The 15,531-nt window shown below is 34.9% G+C and overlaps 1 protein-coding gene across 15 annotated transcripts in view; it reads left to right on the top strand.

Moving 5' to 3' along the window:
* The window catches only part of DISP1 (dispatched RND transporter family member 1), a 238,302-nt gene that overhangs the window by 61,227 nt on the left and 161,544 nt on the right, over positions 1 to 15,531 (top strand). For 7 of the 15 annotated variants that reach the window (XM_069062616.1, XM_069062630.1, XM_069062619.1 and 4 more), the window contains exon 2: positions 7,194 to 7,296. The exons of the other annotated variants lie outside the window; for them this stretch is intronic. In XM_069062616.1, coding sequence (XP_068918717.1) covers positions 7,246 to 7,296 — 51 coding nt within the window. In that variant the 5' untranslated portion in view covers positions 7,194 to 7,245. The remainder of the gene's footprint in view (positions 1 to 7,193; positions 7,297 to 15,531) is intronic. 15 annotated transcript variants of the gene reach the window in all.

The raw sequence follows: 15,531 nt of genomic DNA, 5'->3' as shown, positions 1-15,531 counted from the left end.
AGGTTTGGATGAGGCAAAGCAATCTCCTTTTCACTATGCAAGAAAATTGCTCTGAGTATGAATTCTACTGATATGGCATCTTTTTCATATTTAATTGAAATATTTAGACTTAATAACTATCAACAAAAACATGATGCCCTCAGTATTTCAAAGAATCACAGAATTTGAGCAGTGGAAAAGACTTCAGCCGTCATCTAGTCCAACTAGTAACTGAAAGGAATACTTACTGTGACTAAGTGCCAAATGCTCACTTACATTCTGCTTTAAGACTTCCAGTGAGGGAAGCCTGCCATCTCTTAAGATAGCCCATTCTATTTTTGGAGAGCTTTAATTGTTCAAATGTTTTTATTGATATTAGGTTTCTTTGTAATTTCTACTATTGATATTAGGTTTCTTTGTAATTTCTACTCATTGTTCTGTCCTCTGGAACCAAAGAAGTGTGATCCCTCTTCCTCATATTGTTGTTGTTCAGTCGTTTCAGTTGTGTCCAACTCTTTGTGACCCCATTTGGGGTTTTCTCAGCAAAAGTATGAGTGGTTTGCCATTTCCTTCTCCAGCTCGTTCACACAGTTAGTAATGTCTGAGGCTGGATTTGAACTTAGAAAGAGGAGATTTCCTGATTCTAGGCCAGTATTCTACCGTGTTTCCCCGATAATAAGACCTATCCCGAAAATAAGCCCTCCCCTTACTGTGTAAGATTCCTCTAAAATAAGCCCTCCCCCGAAAATAAGCCCTATTGAGATTGCTACTGTAGTGAAGGTGATCCCCTGCGCTACACGCTACATTACGGTACCCTCTGTATGCACCGTCCCCCCCCCCCTTCCCAGGTGAAACACACGCCACGCTCCGAGCTGCATCCAATCAGAGCTGCATCAGTGAGCGCGTCATCCTGTTCTTCCCCAGTGATTTGCTTATTGAATAAAGGTACATTTTTGTTCACATTTACCTGTTTATTAAAATTGCTGTCAGTGTTCATTAAAATAAGCCCTCCCCTGAAAATAAGCCCTCTGGTGTTTTTCTGTCCAAAAAATAATAAGACAGTGTCTTATTATTGGGGAAACACGGTATCCACTGAACCACCTAGCTGCCTTTATGCTGCTTCCTCATGATAGCCCTTTCTTTAAGGATATGTTATGTAACTAGTCTTACATAATATGTGTTTAACCATGTAGACAGTGTGATGTCCAATTCATATTAACAACTCAAACAGCATTTTGGTTCTGTGTTCCCTTATCTTTTTATTTATGTGTGTGAGTCCTCAGGTTCTATGACTTAATTCTGGTAATCAATTTGGATTTTTAGAAACACAGATTAATGCATTTGAGAAGTAACCAAGCATCTGGTTTTTATATGGTTCACACCTGTGATATGATGATTTCAGCCATTCAATCATAGAGCAACACCATGTCAAGAGTGCATGGCTTTGAAGCAGACATTCCTCTACAACTTTCCTGCTTGACAACCATGTGAAAAATCCCAATTACTGGAAATCTGAGAAGGATGCAGTTACTTATGAACACAGGACACTGAAAAAAAGACTTCCTAAATCAAAACCATGCTGGGATGCAATAGACCAAATCTGTATACCATAAACCTTTCAAGATCAATGTAACTAAAAAAAAATTATCCATGGTTAGAAAAGGCAGCTTAAACAAAACTCTATTGTTAAAAATAACTAAAGTGAAACAGCTGGCAACCAGTGCAACGAGTGTGGACCATGACTGGAAACTATTCAACTGAAAATGCCTAGATGCGTATTCAGAGCCAATGTCAGTTGACTTATTTATATGTTATGTTTCTATGTACACATTTTACATTTAAATGCATGCAAAATACTTTAACAACTAACTAAATAAATATCATTGTGTTTGTTTTTAAAAGATCTATCACTACCTTTTGTAAGGCAAACCTCATTTTATTGTGGTTTGCCTTATTACTCTACAGATATTGTGGGTTATTTTTGTTTTGTTTTTACAGATTGAAGATTTGTGGCAACCTTGCATCATGCAAGTCTATTGGGGCCATTTTCCCAACAGGATGTGCTCACATCATGTCTCTATGTCATATTTTGATAGTTCTCATAATATTTCAAACTTTTTTACTATCATCATATTTATTATTGTGATCATTGTTCTTTAATGCTACTATTGTAATTGCTTTAGTGCACCATGAACTGTGCCCATGTAAAATGGAGAACTTAATTGATAAATGTTGTGTGTTCTGACTGTTCCACTGACCAGCCTTTCCCCCACCTCTCTCCCTCTCTTTGGATCTCCCTATTCCTTGAGACATAATAATATTGAAAAATATTACATAAAATTAGTTGACAAAGCAGCAGCAGGATTTGCGAAAGGACTAACTCCCAGTTTTGAAAGTGCAGAATTGTGGGTAAAATGCTATCAAACAGCATTGCATGCTATAGAGAAATCTTTGATGAAAGAAGTAAATTTATATGACAAACCTCATTCTTATCTTTTTTAAGAAATCGCCACAGCCACACCAACGTTCTGCAACCACCACCCTTATCAGTCAACAGCCATCAACATCAAGGCAAGACCTTCCCCTAGTAAAAAAAGATTATGATTCAACTGAAGGGTCAGATAATAGTGTATTTTCTTTTCTTTTTTAGCAATAAAGTATTTTTTTTAGTTAAGGTATGTACAACGTTTTAGATATAATAGACTACAGTATAGTGTAAACAAAATTTATATTCACTTGGAAACCAAAAAATTGTGACTCACTTTATTGCAATATTTGCTATATTGTGGTGTTCTGGAATTGAACCCACAATATCTCTGAGGTATGCCTGTACTGTTAGATAGACCAATTTTACAGATATATACTCCACCACCCCCACAGCCAGTAGAACCTTCCTCCTCCAATGTAAGAAAGAGGAAAGTAAATAAAATTAATGTAACAATTCTGACATCATATGAACCTTTTATGTCTCTACCTTTACACTTAGAAGAAGGTAGTACGTTTCATCATGTTTTCTTAGAACAAAGATTGGACATTATATTTAATCTTAATCTGAGTTCAACTACCTTAAAATTTTTTTATTGGAATATTAATATTGAACAGAAATACAACCAACTAAATTTGCATTAAGTATAATTATTTACATTTCAGTTAATTTTGACATATGACGTATAATTTTTTATCCTCTTCTCTTATCATTATCAGGATTCTGTGTACATCTTAATGAACTTTCCTTTACCCTGCCTCCCTCATCTAATCAGTTGTCAAATTTTGACGATTTTACTTTTATAACATCTCTTGAATCTATCCCCTTTTTCCCTTTGACTCTGGTACCACTCAGGTTCAGACTCTTATCACCTCAGCCTGGACTATTGCAATGACCTGCTGGATTTTCTTTGCCTTAAGTATCTTCTCACATGATTTGTAGTGGGATTATAGGGTCAAAATTTTAATGACTTTTCTATATTTTGAAGTGATTTTGTAGAATGGTTGGATCAATCCATTGGCATTTGTATGCCCTCCTCCTCCCAAACTTCAGTAATTCTGTTTCTTGGTAATCTTTGCCAATATGCTTTGCATGAAGTGATACCTCAGAGCTATTTCAATTTTGATTTCTCCCAGTAGTGATTTGGTAGTATTTTATATGGTCATTGATTGTTTGCTTTTATTTTTTTAAAAAAACTGTTCAAATTCTTTGACCATTTATCTATTTGAGGATGACTCCTAATTTTATACATTTTTATAATTTTCTTGAATATTTTAGATATCAGACTTTTGCCAAAGATATTTAATGCAAAGATTTGCCCTCTGTTCAATAGTTTCTCTTCTTATCCCAGTTGTGTTGATTTTGTTAGTATGAAAGCCCTTTCATTTTATATAACCAAATTGTCTATTTTGTCATTTGCCTTCTATCCATTGGTTGCTTATCAATTTTTGCTCAATCCCCATCAACTGACTACCTTTCCAACTCTTGTCTCATACAATTCCCATACCCTACATTGTAGTCAAACTTGCTTTTGCCTGTTCACGTCCTGAGCTTCCTCATCTTTTTCTGTTCCCTTGCCCTTCTACCTCATTCCTTTGCCTGAAATGCCTTTTCTCATTGCCTTCCCGGATTCCCCTTGAAATTGCATCTATTTTCCATATAGTTTTTGTGCGTGGGTGCTTGAGTGCATGCGTGTGTGTGTGTGTATGTATGTGTGTGTGTGTGTGTGTGTGTGTGTGTTTTGGTTGCCTGTTGGTTTTTTGGTTTATTGATTAAAATTCTCACCAACCTTCTGGTTCATATACCATCTTCATGACTTCTTCCTTGATTCTCTTAACCAAAAGTGATCTTTCTTTCATTAGAACCTCTTATAGAACTTTGTTTTGTATTTTCCACTCTACTTTATGTTATATTTTATATTATATTGTAAATTGACCATGTTCTTGTATCTTGTTTATCTTAGTATTTTCTTTGGCATCCATCATAGTGACTGGCACATGGTGCCATTCAAGAAATGTTTGTTGAATTTTTAACACTTGCTACTCAAATACCTTGAGGAGGGACCCATTCTACACCATTCCTCTGTGGGCCTTCTGATCCATAAATTCATTTAGTGGGGTTTATAAATACAGTTGGCATAGGAAATTAAATAAGAATTTTTGGGGAGTTTTCAGAAACCTCAGACAACATGTGAAGACCAGCAGATGACACAGAAAAAGTTTAGAAACTCAGAAATGCATAAAATATATGTATTGTATAATATCAATATATTTTATTTTTTAATACCATAATAATTCAGACTTTTCTGGTATGAAAGGAGGGCCAAAATTTTTTATGTGGATTTTCCAGATCATGGCAGGTGCCTTTCCCCCAACCCCCACGATGTGGAAGGGATAACTGTACTTTAATACTTCTGGGAAAATCTGAGTCTGAAGGAGGGAAATGGAGATGACTACTCAGCTGCTTGGGAGAAATAGTAAAGTTTAAGAAAAAAACTTCTCTATAGTCATGGCCACCCTCACTGAGTCTTCTTGTAACCACTCTTCCCTGAACCCTCTTCCATCCTTCATCCTCTCTATTATTATATATTCTTATTTGGACAGGAGTGAAGTAGGGAAAAAAATGTGATATTTTAATGAGGTACTTATAGAGTTCTTTAATGATCATGGAAATGAGATTAAGGTGATTAAAAAGTGCAATTACTATTTGAAAATAGTGAAAGACATAGATTTGCAAAATGATCATATCTTCTACATGTTCATGTACCTGAGTTATAGCACAGTGAGAAATTTTGTTAAAATTACCATTTATTTATAAAAACAGTCATAGGGGTTTTGCATGTTTCTGATACCATTATTGTCTTCAATGTCACCCCTCACATACTGTTACTTAAAAAAAAATTGGTAGATTTTTCAAAGGACCTCATTTCATTGGATCCTTTTACACATAAGGATCAAATAGGTTTTGCTTATGGGTTTCTTTGAATATTGTCTTATTTTCTCTTTTCATCCTGTGTTCTGTAGCCTCTTCTCAAGTTTTTGTTTCCTTGATATGTTGTTCTTTCTTTATCTATCTTCTATTGACCTGTTCCTGGTCTCAGGCTGCTTGTAAAAGTCCTATTCATATTCTGATTCTCTGCAAGTGATATCTTTTTCCTTTAGTTGAGACATTCATCAGTACTTGAGGACGGTTTTGAGCAATCATCTATTTCCCAAATTAGTGATTTCCATAAATACCATTTCCACTGACTGAGATATGAATTCTAGTATGTTGATTTCTGCTTACTTTAATAGAATTAAATTGGATTTTAGCTTGCTCTTTAGCTTGTAGTTATGTGCTTAATCCATTAATCACAAGCTTCTCCAGTTATTTTTTTTAATTACATGAATAAATCAGCAGTGAATTGATAAAACATTCATTTACTGTTGCCATTATCAACCCATCAGTTATTTAGCTAGGTTACCACAAGAGGAAAAATGGGTTCAGTATGTGCCACTGCTCATAGCATCCTCAGCTATTGCAATAGTTGGGGAAAGCAGCAATGATTTTGAGACCATATTGGGGAATCTGGAATGGCAGTAGCCTTTGGGTAGCACATTACTAGAGACTGGCCCATATGCTGCTTTTGGCATAATTTATGGGGGACTTGCTAGCTTTTTGTCTTTTAACTCTGGGTTAGTAATTTTAACATACTTTGTGTGTGTATGCATGCATGTCTATGTTTATGCATTAAATACATGTGTATATACATATTATACACATGTATACATGTTACACATATATGTGTAAATAATTTGCCATCATTTCGGGATTTGCAGAGATTGCAATAATGCTCATAGACTTCCCCCCCTTCTTGGTTTTACATATGTAACTCATTAATGCTTAAGTTATGTTCATAGAACTGTTTCAATGGGAAAATATACTGCAGTGTTTTTTTAAGTATCCTAAAGCAGGCATTTGGAAAGGGACATGGCCCTTGAATGACCAATGAAGATCAAGCTGAACTTGATTTATAAAGGCATATATTTTATTCAATAATGAATCTTATTCTTTGAAATACCCTGAAATAATGACTATGAAATAATCAGAATAATTAGAATCAAGGTACTTTTTAAGTACTGTACTCTAAATCTGATAATGTAAAGGGTTTTCTGATTTTCATAGTACTTAGATGTCTTAATGTAACAAAATTCAAAGAGATGACTAACATATTTCTGGAATATAAAATTTATCCTTTTAAAAAGCAGCATTACTTCATTTTTAAAGAATATTTTTTATAGATTATGAATGATGGAATGAGAATACCATTCCCTAATAATAAAGGGTGAAAGCTATATAGCACTAGTGACTAGAAAGAACATTTCCCATCTAATAAGAATGGAATTTTTCTCCACATAAGTGACTGAGACAAGTTGATCATTTTCTAGTTTCAAAAAGGAATGCAAATGCTTGCAACAGGAAACCTAAACTAACCAAACATTTAATATTTTGAAAACATGGATTCTGAGGGAAAAGGATCTTTTGTTAAAAAGTGTATCTTAACTTGAGGGTGAGAGTATTTTTTAGCTCAGTCATTTATTTTTGATACTGTTCAAACGAATGAAAACTTTACTCCTACTTGCCCACCTTTATTGAATCTCATATAAATGTTTGGCCATAGAAGCCTCTACTTTACCATGGATCTGCATAGATACATTCCACTTTCAGTGGGTCAATGTTCAATTTTCAGATGGCAGAGACCCAGCCAGAAAATTCCTTCACTGAGATTCCTTCCGGCTCAGATGAGACTAAATAGTTACAGACTGCGTTGCTGTCATTCATTACTAATCCAGGTATGGCTGCTTACTGCTTTTAATTTTCGTTTTGAGAACTTAAAAGGAGTGTTTGCTTTTTTTCCCCTGAGAGGCGAATGATAATATGCCTAAAATTCCAGAAAGTCAAGGCAGTGGGCCTCTTTGACACTGATGTAACTGAGCTTTTGTTGAGCTAAATTAAGGATTATAGATTTAGAGTTGGAAGGGACCTTAGCAATCATCTACTCCAGCCCTTGTATTTACATATGTGGAAATCAAGGCCAATAGAGGTAAAGTGATTTACTCTAGGGCTCACATGTAGTAGATACCAGAACAAGGACCTGAACCCAAATCCTCTTATTAGAAGTATCTGGAGATCTTGAGAGACAGTCATATTGTAGGGGCAGTTAAATGAGGTTGTGAACAGAGCACTAGATTTGGAGTCAGGAAGACTGGGGCAAGTCATTATAACCTCTTTCAAACAGTCTCCTCATCTGTAAATTGGGGATAATAATAATGATGACTTCACAGGGTTAGATAATATATGTGCAGCACTTTCCAAACATTAAAGCATTAAATAAATGTTAGCTATTATTATTATCATAGGTTATTACAGAAAACTGGGATTGTTTTCAGGGTCTTTCCCTAATCTTTGGAAGTTATTGGGGACAACTGTCCAAATACCCCTTGATACCACTGTAAGAGACAGACTATTGAGTTGGATGGGCTACCAGTTTACCCTCATATTATAATTCTATGTTAAAGACTTTTTTTTTTGGCTATATGTAGAAGAAACCAAAATGTAACCCAACATTTATTGTCCTTCAAGACAATTAGCCTTTTATGCCCAAAGTTCTTTTGGTGGACTCCTCCTAGTTTAGAAATTAACTGCTAAACTCTTAACTGTTCTTCAATTCTCTTGGACACTTTTTTCCTTTTTTTTTTTTTAAAGCACCCACATTCAAAAGTAATTCTAAAAGTGATATTTATTCTTTCTTTTCATTTTTCTATTTTGCTGCCTTTGACTACTTTGGACCTCCTTTTATTAGTCTATTTCTAATTGTAGGTAATTTTTTTTTTTTGTGGTAAGTGCTACCATCAAACATTTGATCAGCCTTCAAAAAGACTATTTGTCTGACTGGCTCATAGAGTGAGATTTTCTTTTATTACTTTTATTTAATGGGTGGAAATCATTAGCATATGTTTATGACTCCAGAATCTGCTTTTTTCCTCTCATTTTACATCTGTGCCACTTCTCTTTCTTAACTCTCATCATCTTCTGCTATTTAAATACATCAAGCAAGCCCAGCGAGTGTGAGCTTGTTTTAAAACAATTCTTCCTAAACTATTTTTATTCATCATATGCTATCCTTCCTACCCCATTTTGAAAAATAATTATTTATTTGACACATAGAGTTATCAAGATGACTTTAAAAATGCTTAATAATTCTCATATTAGTAACATGATTGCAATATGGATCATATTTCACTTCAAAGAAAATATCTGTGTAGCCAAAATGTATTTCTTAACTTCAGATGATGGCTCACTTATTTTAAACAATATTTCTTGTGGCAAATTTGTAGTATAGGGGGAAAATTAACTCCATTCCTTTGTAGTTAGTTGTTGAGGAAATATACATATCTCCTGTGAGGTATTTTTTTTATTAAGTTAAGGGGTACAAATTTATTAAAGAGGGATAAAGCAGTTGCCACTATTTGAATGGGTTGAGAGGCAAAACATTATGAGGAATATTAAAAGTTATTTTTAACATAAAAGTTTCTTTGATTTTTGAGTAAGTCAAAGAAAGGTGAAGAGAAAACATTTTCAGTATTTCTAAATACTTAAACTTTAGTAATTTGCCTGCAGAATAAATATGTGCTTCATCCAAGTTTTCTTTCTCTATCATATCCTGCTGTTCTGAAAGAAAGGATTTCCACTTCACTGCTGCTGATCATTAAATACTTTGACCAGGAATTTTGGAAGGTAACTTATAAGGATATGGCTAAAAGTTTCTGATAACCATAAATGGAATTCCAAATCATCTTATTAACTCTATGAGTAACCTGGGGAAAATCAGTAGGGTTTCATTCACCTTTGACCTCAAAGGCTATAAATGTTATAATTTAGTATAGCTATTAGAAACAACAATATTTCTTGAAGTAAAATTTCAAAAACCCTAGGAAATGTGTTTTTAATTTTTTTTTCTGATGTAATTAAAACCACTAACTCTTCTGGTCTATTTTCCTCATTTCAATTCTGGAAACCTCTTTAAGATATAGATTTCTATTCCTCTTCTCCCATCGAAAATATGATAAATAGAACCTATGCAGTGTAATTTCCAGTAGAGAATTCATTATGTATGCACTTGACTATTTGTCATGAGTCAGATTATTAGACAAGGGAGACTAGAAGGGGGGGGGGGAGAGGGAGAGTGTAGTTTTAGATTCATTAAGATTGATTTCTTAACAAAGACAGCTCAAAATTGATCATCTTTTACTTTTTTAATTTTTTTCATCTTTTACTTTTGAGAAAGCTTTCTTCCTACATAACTTGTCAAATAATGTAGAGATGGTCCTTTTTTGTGTTTTTAAAAAAATTTTTAAGAGACCTAAAAGGATCGAGTTTTCCAAAACTGAACAGTAGAAACCTATTGAAAGCACTTCAACCTCAAATACTTTCCATTTTAAAGAAATCAAATGGAAATTTTTCCTAAAGAACATTTTTTCTTAAGATTAAGGAAATTTGCCTGATATATTTAGCATTGAGACCAATTAGTACAGATGTTTAGCCAAAAGCCAGGAATGCTTGCTTACAATGATATACTTTCTCAGTAATTATATCCTTGTTTAGTAGGTGTCTTTGCATTTGCTTTATAATTCCCCTTCTTTTGGTCTTGAAATCAATAAAAAAATTTCAGTACTTAACATAAAAAAAATTGTTCCCAACATTAATTAAGCATTGCTGTGCCCTTTTTCTAGCTAAACTCTTTAGCACAGGTTACAGATAGATATCCTTGGAAGAGCTGCAGGAATGTGTTTACTATTTTAGTTACATCTTTATGCTGTATTCTCTTGCATTCTTTAGTCCAATCTCCCTCATTGTAATCTGTTATTCAATGCAGCAACCCCACTAATCATAGGAGAAATAAGTAGAAGACTGGCAAAAGTCATCAAGGCAAACACCAGGCTATCACAAGGTCATCAGAGTCCAGTATTTACCTCAGTAGGCATATGTCAACCTCTGCCTTCTCTCTACCCCTTTGTAAATAAAGGAAGAGAGTGGGAGGAGAAGAGCAGAAGAGATCGTGGGAACTCTATACCCCAGCTGAGCTCTCTCCTCTCCAGCTGTTGGTCTCTTGGCTGATCTGTTTCCTCTCATTTCCTCTCTGTACCCTTACCCCTGCCATTCACTCTTCTGCCATGCTTCCTTTATTTATACAATGGACCTGGGATACAGATTGACATATTAAAACCCCCTTTCTTATGTACAAATGTATGTGGAAAATTAATTGGAACAAAGAAAACTAATTAACTGTATTGGCCTATACAGTATCACTTTAAAAAACTAATATACAATATGCCCTCTTGATGCTATATTCACTTATTTTTCATGATTTGGCATTGAATTTACATAATTACAATACATGTTCTATAATTCTTCACCATTCATTCACAAATTTATCACATTGAATATTAAGCATATCTTTGATTAACACTGGGGCAGCTAGGTGGTGCAGTGGATAGAGTGCTGGGCCTGAAGTCAGGAAGACTCATCTTCCTCAGTTCAAATCTGGCCTCAGACACTTCCTATCTGTGTGACCCTGGGAAAGTCACTTCACCCTGTTTGTCCCAGTTTTCTTATTTGTAAAATGAGCTGGAGAAGGAAATGGTAAAACACTCCAGTATCTTTGAGACCCCCCCATTAGGGTCACAAAGAGTCAGACAAATGAATGACAGCAACAAAAATGGGTTCTGAGAACCAAGATTAATAAGCTATTTTAATCTTTACAAATTGTTGCTTCCATTTTTATCTTTGACTATGACCCTTTCAGTTTTCTTGATGTTTTTGTAGTGCTTCATTGTACTTCCATATTTTGTTACTCTGTGGTTTCATTGATGTCAATTTTCTTTCATACATTGCAGGTTGAAATCTATTCACGAGTAGTTATACTATGCTGCTCTTGTCTATGGCCTCCCATAAATTCTCCATGTGGGTCTACCCAAGTTGCTAGGGCCCTTCTTCTGGTTTACTTAACTTTGTGTGGAAACCAGTAGACTATCCATTGACTATCCCTCATCCTTGTTATGTGACTGGTTATATTTCTTTCTGATGCTAACCTTCTTTCATAGTCCTTGGTTGGCAATGTGCTGCCACCTAGTCATGCCATTGTCTACCTCTCTATTGCCCTTTGGGTGACCCTCAAATTTACTGCTTTGGAGACTAGCCATAAAGCATGACTAGATAAATATTGTTATTTAATCAGCTTGGTGGCAAAGTGGAGAGAGCACTGGACCTGGAATCAGGAAGGCCTGAGTTCACATCCAGTCTCAGAAACTTAACTAGCTCTGTGACCCTCAGTAAGTCACTCAAGCTTTGCCTGCTTCAGTTTCCTAATCTATAAAATGGGGATAATACTAGCACCTACCTCTCCGGGTAGTTGTGAAGATAAAAGATAATTGTAAAGTGATTTGCACTGTGTAAATGCTAACTATTACTATTATTTAAAAGATGGCTTTTTGTTTCAGGGAGAAGCTAGTGGTCATTAAAAGCACTGTGCAATTTCCTAAAGACTTGTCAATCCAACTTGTTCTCTTCTTATTCAGTTCTGATCCCTGTTCCTTGTCCATTCACAGGGTTCAAAGAACATGTGTGGATGGACCAATTCTATGGATTATCTATCCAGATACATACCATAGTCTGAACAATTAGCATTCCCCCCTTCTCTCCCCTCAGCTACTTGGTTTTTCCTTCTTGGAAGTTAAGGCTGAACTCTTTTATTATACATCTCATTTTGGAGGTTTTACTATCTCTGTTATATGATATAATCTGTACAATCTCATCTGCAAACAGAAATATCTGGAAGAATTTACCAGCTATATGGAATCCCTTTTCCCTTTGGACTCTGCATTGAATTTCCATGACAGAGATGAATACCTTTGGTAAAGATGAATCTTTTTTTTTAATGGATTTAAATAGTCAGATGAACAATCCCTATTGTTAAACATATCAAGGAATTATGTAATATTTGGCATTACATGCTAAACATTTATTGGGAAAAAGCTGTTAAGGTGGCATTTTGCTCTAGTCAGATGATTTTCTTATAGTTAATAATTAATGAGCATAAGTGGAGTTTTCTATTCACTATGCTTTCAATCAATTTTGCACTATAAAGATGAGACCTACTATATAATAACACTTGTAAAAGCCTATCTTTTTGTATAATACTGTCATAAAGGCTTTCTTCTATGTTTGTGCAGATTATTCTTATTAAAAAATTGTAGAGCTGTATTCTGGACTTGGCCAGTCCCCTAGGAGTTTATCTTTGATATTAGAACAAAATAAGAGACTTAACAGTTAACAACAACAAAAAAGATTTATTTAGTCATAGGAAGAAAAGGATATACACCAAGGATATGTGTTAAGGACACTTTGAGTTCTTTTAGCCTAGCTGTCCATTGGTTTGTTTTTGTTTTTTGCTAGCTAAGCATCTGAGAGAATGCTTTGAATTTTCATACCTCTTTTGTTCTCAAGTGATTAGGAGGTGATGTCTTTAGTCCCTTAAGTCTATCAAGTCTCAGGAATGGTTTCTGTATTTTTTTTTAAAAGAAAAGCTAATCTAACTTGCTTAAGGCCTGGAGTTAGGATATTTCTCCTACAACAAGCTGGAAAAGCAGACTTATAAATTGCCTTTTGACCATCTCTAAGTTACTTTTTTTTTTTTTTTTGGTAACATGTTCAGAGATTTTCTTCTAAGCCTTAGATATCTTAAGCTCTTTCAGATACTTTTAAGGATTTAACTTCTCAATGCTTTCAAAATTGTGTCACTTCCAATACAAATCTTCTCTGTGTAAACTTGATTTAGTATGGCTGTTCTTCCCACCCTTGTTTTATTTACTGATTTATTTCTATTTTTTCATGTACCATATTTGGGTCTATGATATTAGTGGTGACTCTACTATCATTGATAAAGAAGACAGTTTGCTATATTGATCTTTACAAATCTTTTCTGTTTTTATTCATTTGATGTCTTCTTTTCAGTCTAACTTTGAGTACCTCAGATGATTATGTTTAGTGGAGTCTTTCACCATGATTTCTGTAAACTTGATTTCTATTCCTTTTGGAAATTTTATGAGGTTATATAATTTTCCATCATCAACCCCCCCCCCCCATTAAGATTTTTTAAATGAGTTTATATTCAATCATTGTTACCCTTTGCCATCGTATTTTTCTGCTTGGCATAGAGGTTGAATATTTGCTGGCTGAGGTGGTTTTTAGGCTCTTTTTTGGCCTCCTTATTATGGCAATTGATTTATATTAAATTACTTAGGAAATGGTAACTTCTCATGCTATGACTAAGTAAATGTCCTTTTCTTAACTATTAAATGGCCTAGGAGTATCTTATTTTATTCCAATATTTAACCTAAACTACCAGGGGACTGGGCTGAGTTCAGTCCAGATCAGACTACCAGGTCTCTTGAATTCTAGCCATCTTGCCATTAGTCTTGCTATAATGCCACTTTTCCCAACCTGGAGCAGCACCCCCAGAAAACTTGCTCCCAAGTCCCTGGAGAAGTGAATTCATTCAAATTTGGAGTTCCTACTGTGGAAATTAGCTTTCTTCATTAATGAGGCAATCAGTGCAAACTCATTTAACCTAATCACTGACCCAACAACATGTTTCACATCTGATTTAGTAGACCACCCTGGCCATATTTATGTCAGCCCTTTTACCACCCTTCTTTTTACCTGGAATAGTAGCTCTGAACCCAGACCTCCAGAAGCCATGTCCCTGATCCTTGGTGAAGTTAATTTATTCAGCTTTGGAATTATTGCCCTGAGGTTAAATTCTCCTGATTGGTAAGAAAGTGAGTGGAAATTTATGTAGTCTACTCTCTCTAGCTGGCTTCTGTCCTTTCTACATTGCGTATCCCATTCAATTGCCCACTCTAGCTATCTTGCCATTAGGCTTGCCACAAATGTTCCCCTCTCCTCCTTTTCACCTCTTGCTTCAAGCACAGAAATTAAATCTACTTCTACCATTGCTTTGCCCTATTGGTCAATTCACCATCCGTATGAATTTCCAGATCAGTCCACTACACTTCCCTGACTGCCATTCCCTTGTATTTGTTGTTTCCTCCTATTAGAGGATTTAATTTCCTTAGGGACAAGGGACAACTTCCTCAATTGAAACTGGATTTTCTTTCCTCTGAACTAAGCAAGAATTTTGTGTGTCTCTTGTTGAATGCTACTATGTATTATATTTATTTATGTCTGTGGTTTATTTTCATCTCTAGACTATAAGCTCCATAAGGGCAGAGGATAAGTGAGGAGAAATTAGGATACAAGAATGTTTGAATTGTGTCTGGTATAATGTATTTATTTCAATAAAATCACATTTTAATATCACCCACGTATAGTCATCTTTGAGCCTTTATCCTTCCTCTTGACAAGTACTATGCAAAGTATCCCTCTTTATTCCCATTTTCATGTTTTTTTTTCTTTTTCCACAACAATTGGGAAACATTGAATCAGAATTTCTATGTGTGACTTCCCCTTATATATGTAACATTTTACTTCACCTAAACATCTCATGAGATGAAGCACTTTGGAAGCTAAGTCATAGGGTCTGCCTTATGGGACAATTCTTTCACTTATTATTCTTATTGACTTGTAATTTGGGTGAACCCTGTAAAGGGCAAAGTTAGTTAAAATAGTTTCCACTCTAACAACAAATGTTCAAAGGTCTGACTGCTCACTGATTCCATGATGATGTAACTCCATAGCAATGAATTACAATGGGCAGATTCTTGAATTTAGTTTTCATGAACTGTGCCTGTATAGGTGATTTATAATCACCTCTCCCCACCCTCAAAGTTACAGCAACCAGATTCTTGATTTAGTACTTCATAGAAGTAAGCACCTTGCATCCCTTTTTGACATTAGAAAATATCCTGTTTAGCAACAAGGTCATAAACATTGATCTTTTAGCCAAAGAAAGATTAAATATGGTTCCAAACTTAAGACATGCTAATAAATCTTCATAATGCCCTTGA

The sequence above is a fragment of the Petaurus breviceps genome, unplaced genomic scaffold, assembly GCF_028583685.1.
Source record: "Petaurus breviceps papuanus isolate PSGF00001 unplaced genomic scaffold, PetGlider_PUasm1.0 90466, whole genome shotgun sequence".
In the NCBI taxonomy this organism is placed as follows: domain Eukaryota; kingdom Metazoa; phylum Chordata; class Mammalia; order Diprotodontia; family Petauridae; genus Petaurus; species Petaurus breviceps.
The sequence above is the reverse complement of the archived record's forward strand: the minus strand, read 5'-3'. Positions and strand labels throughout refer to the sequence as shown.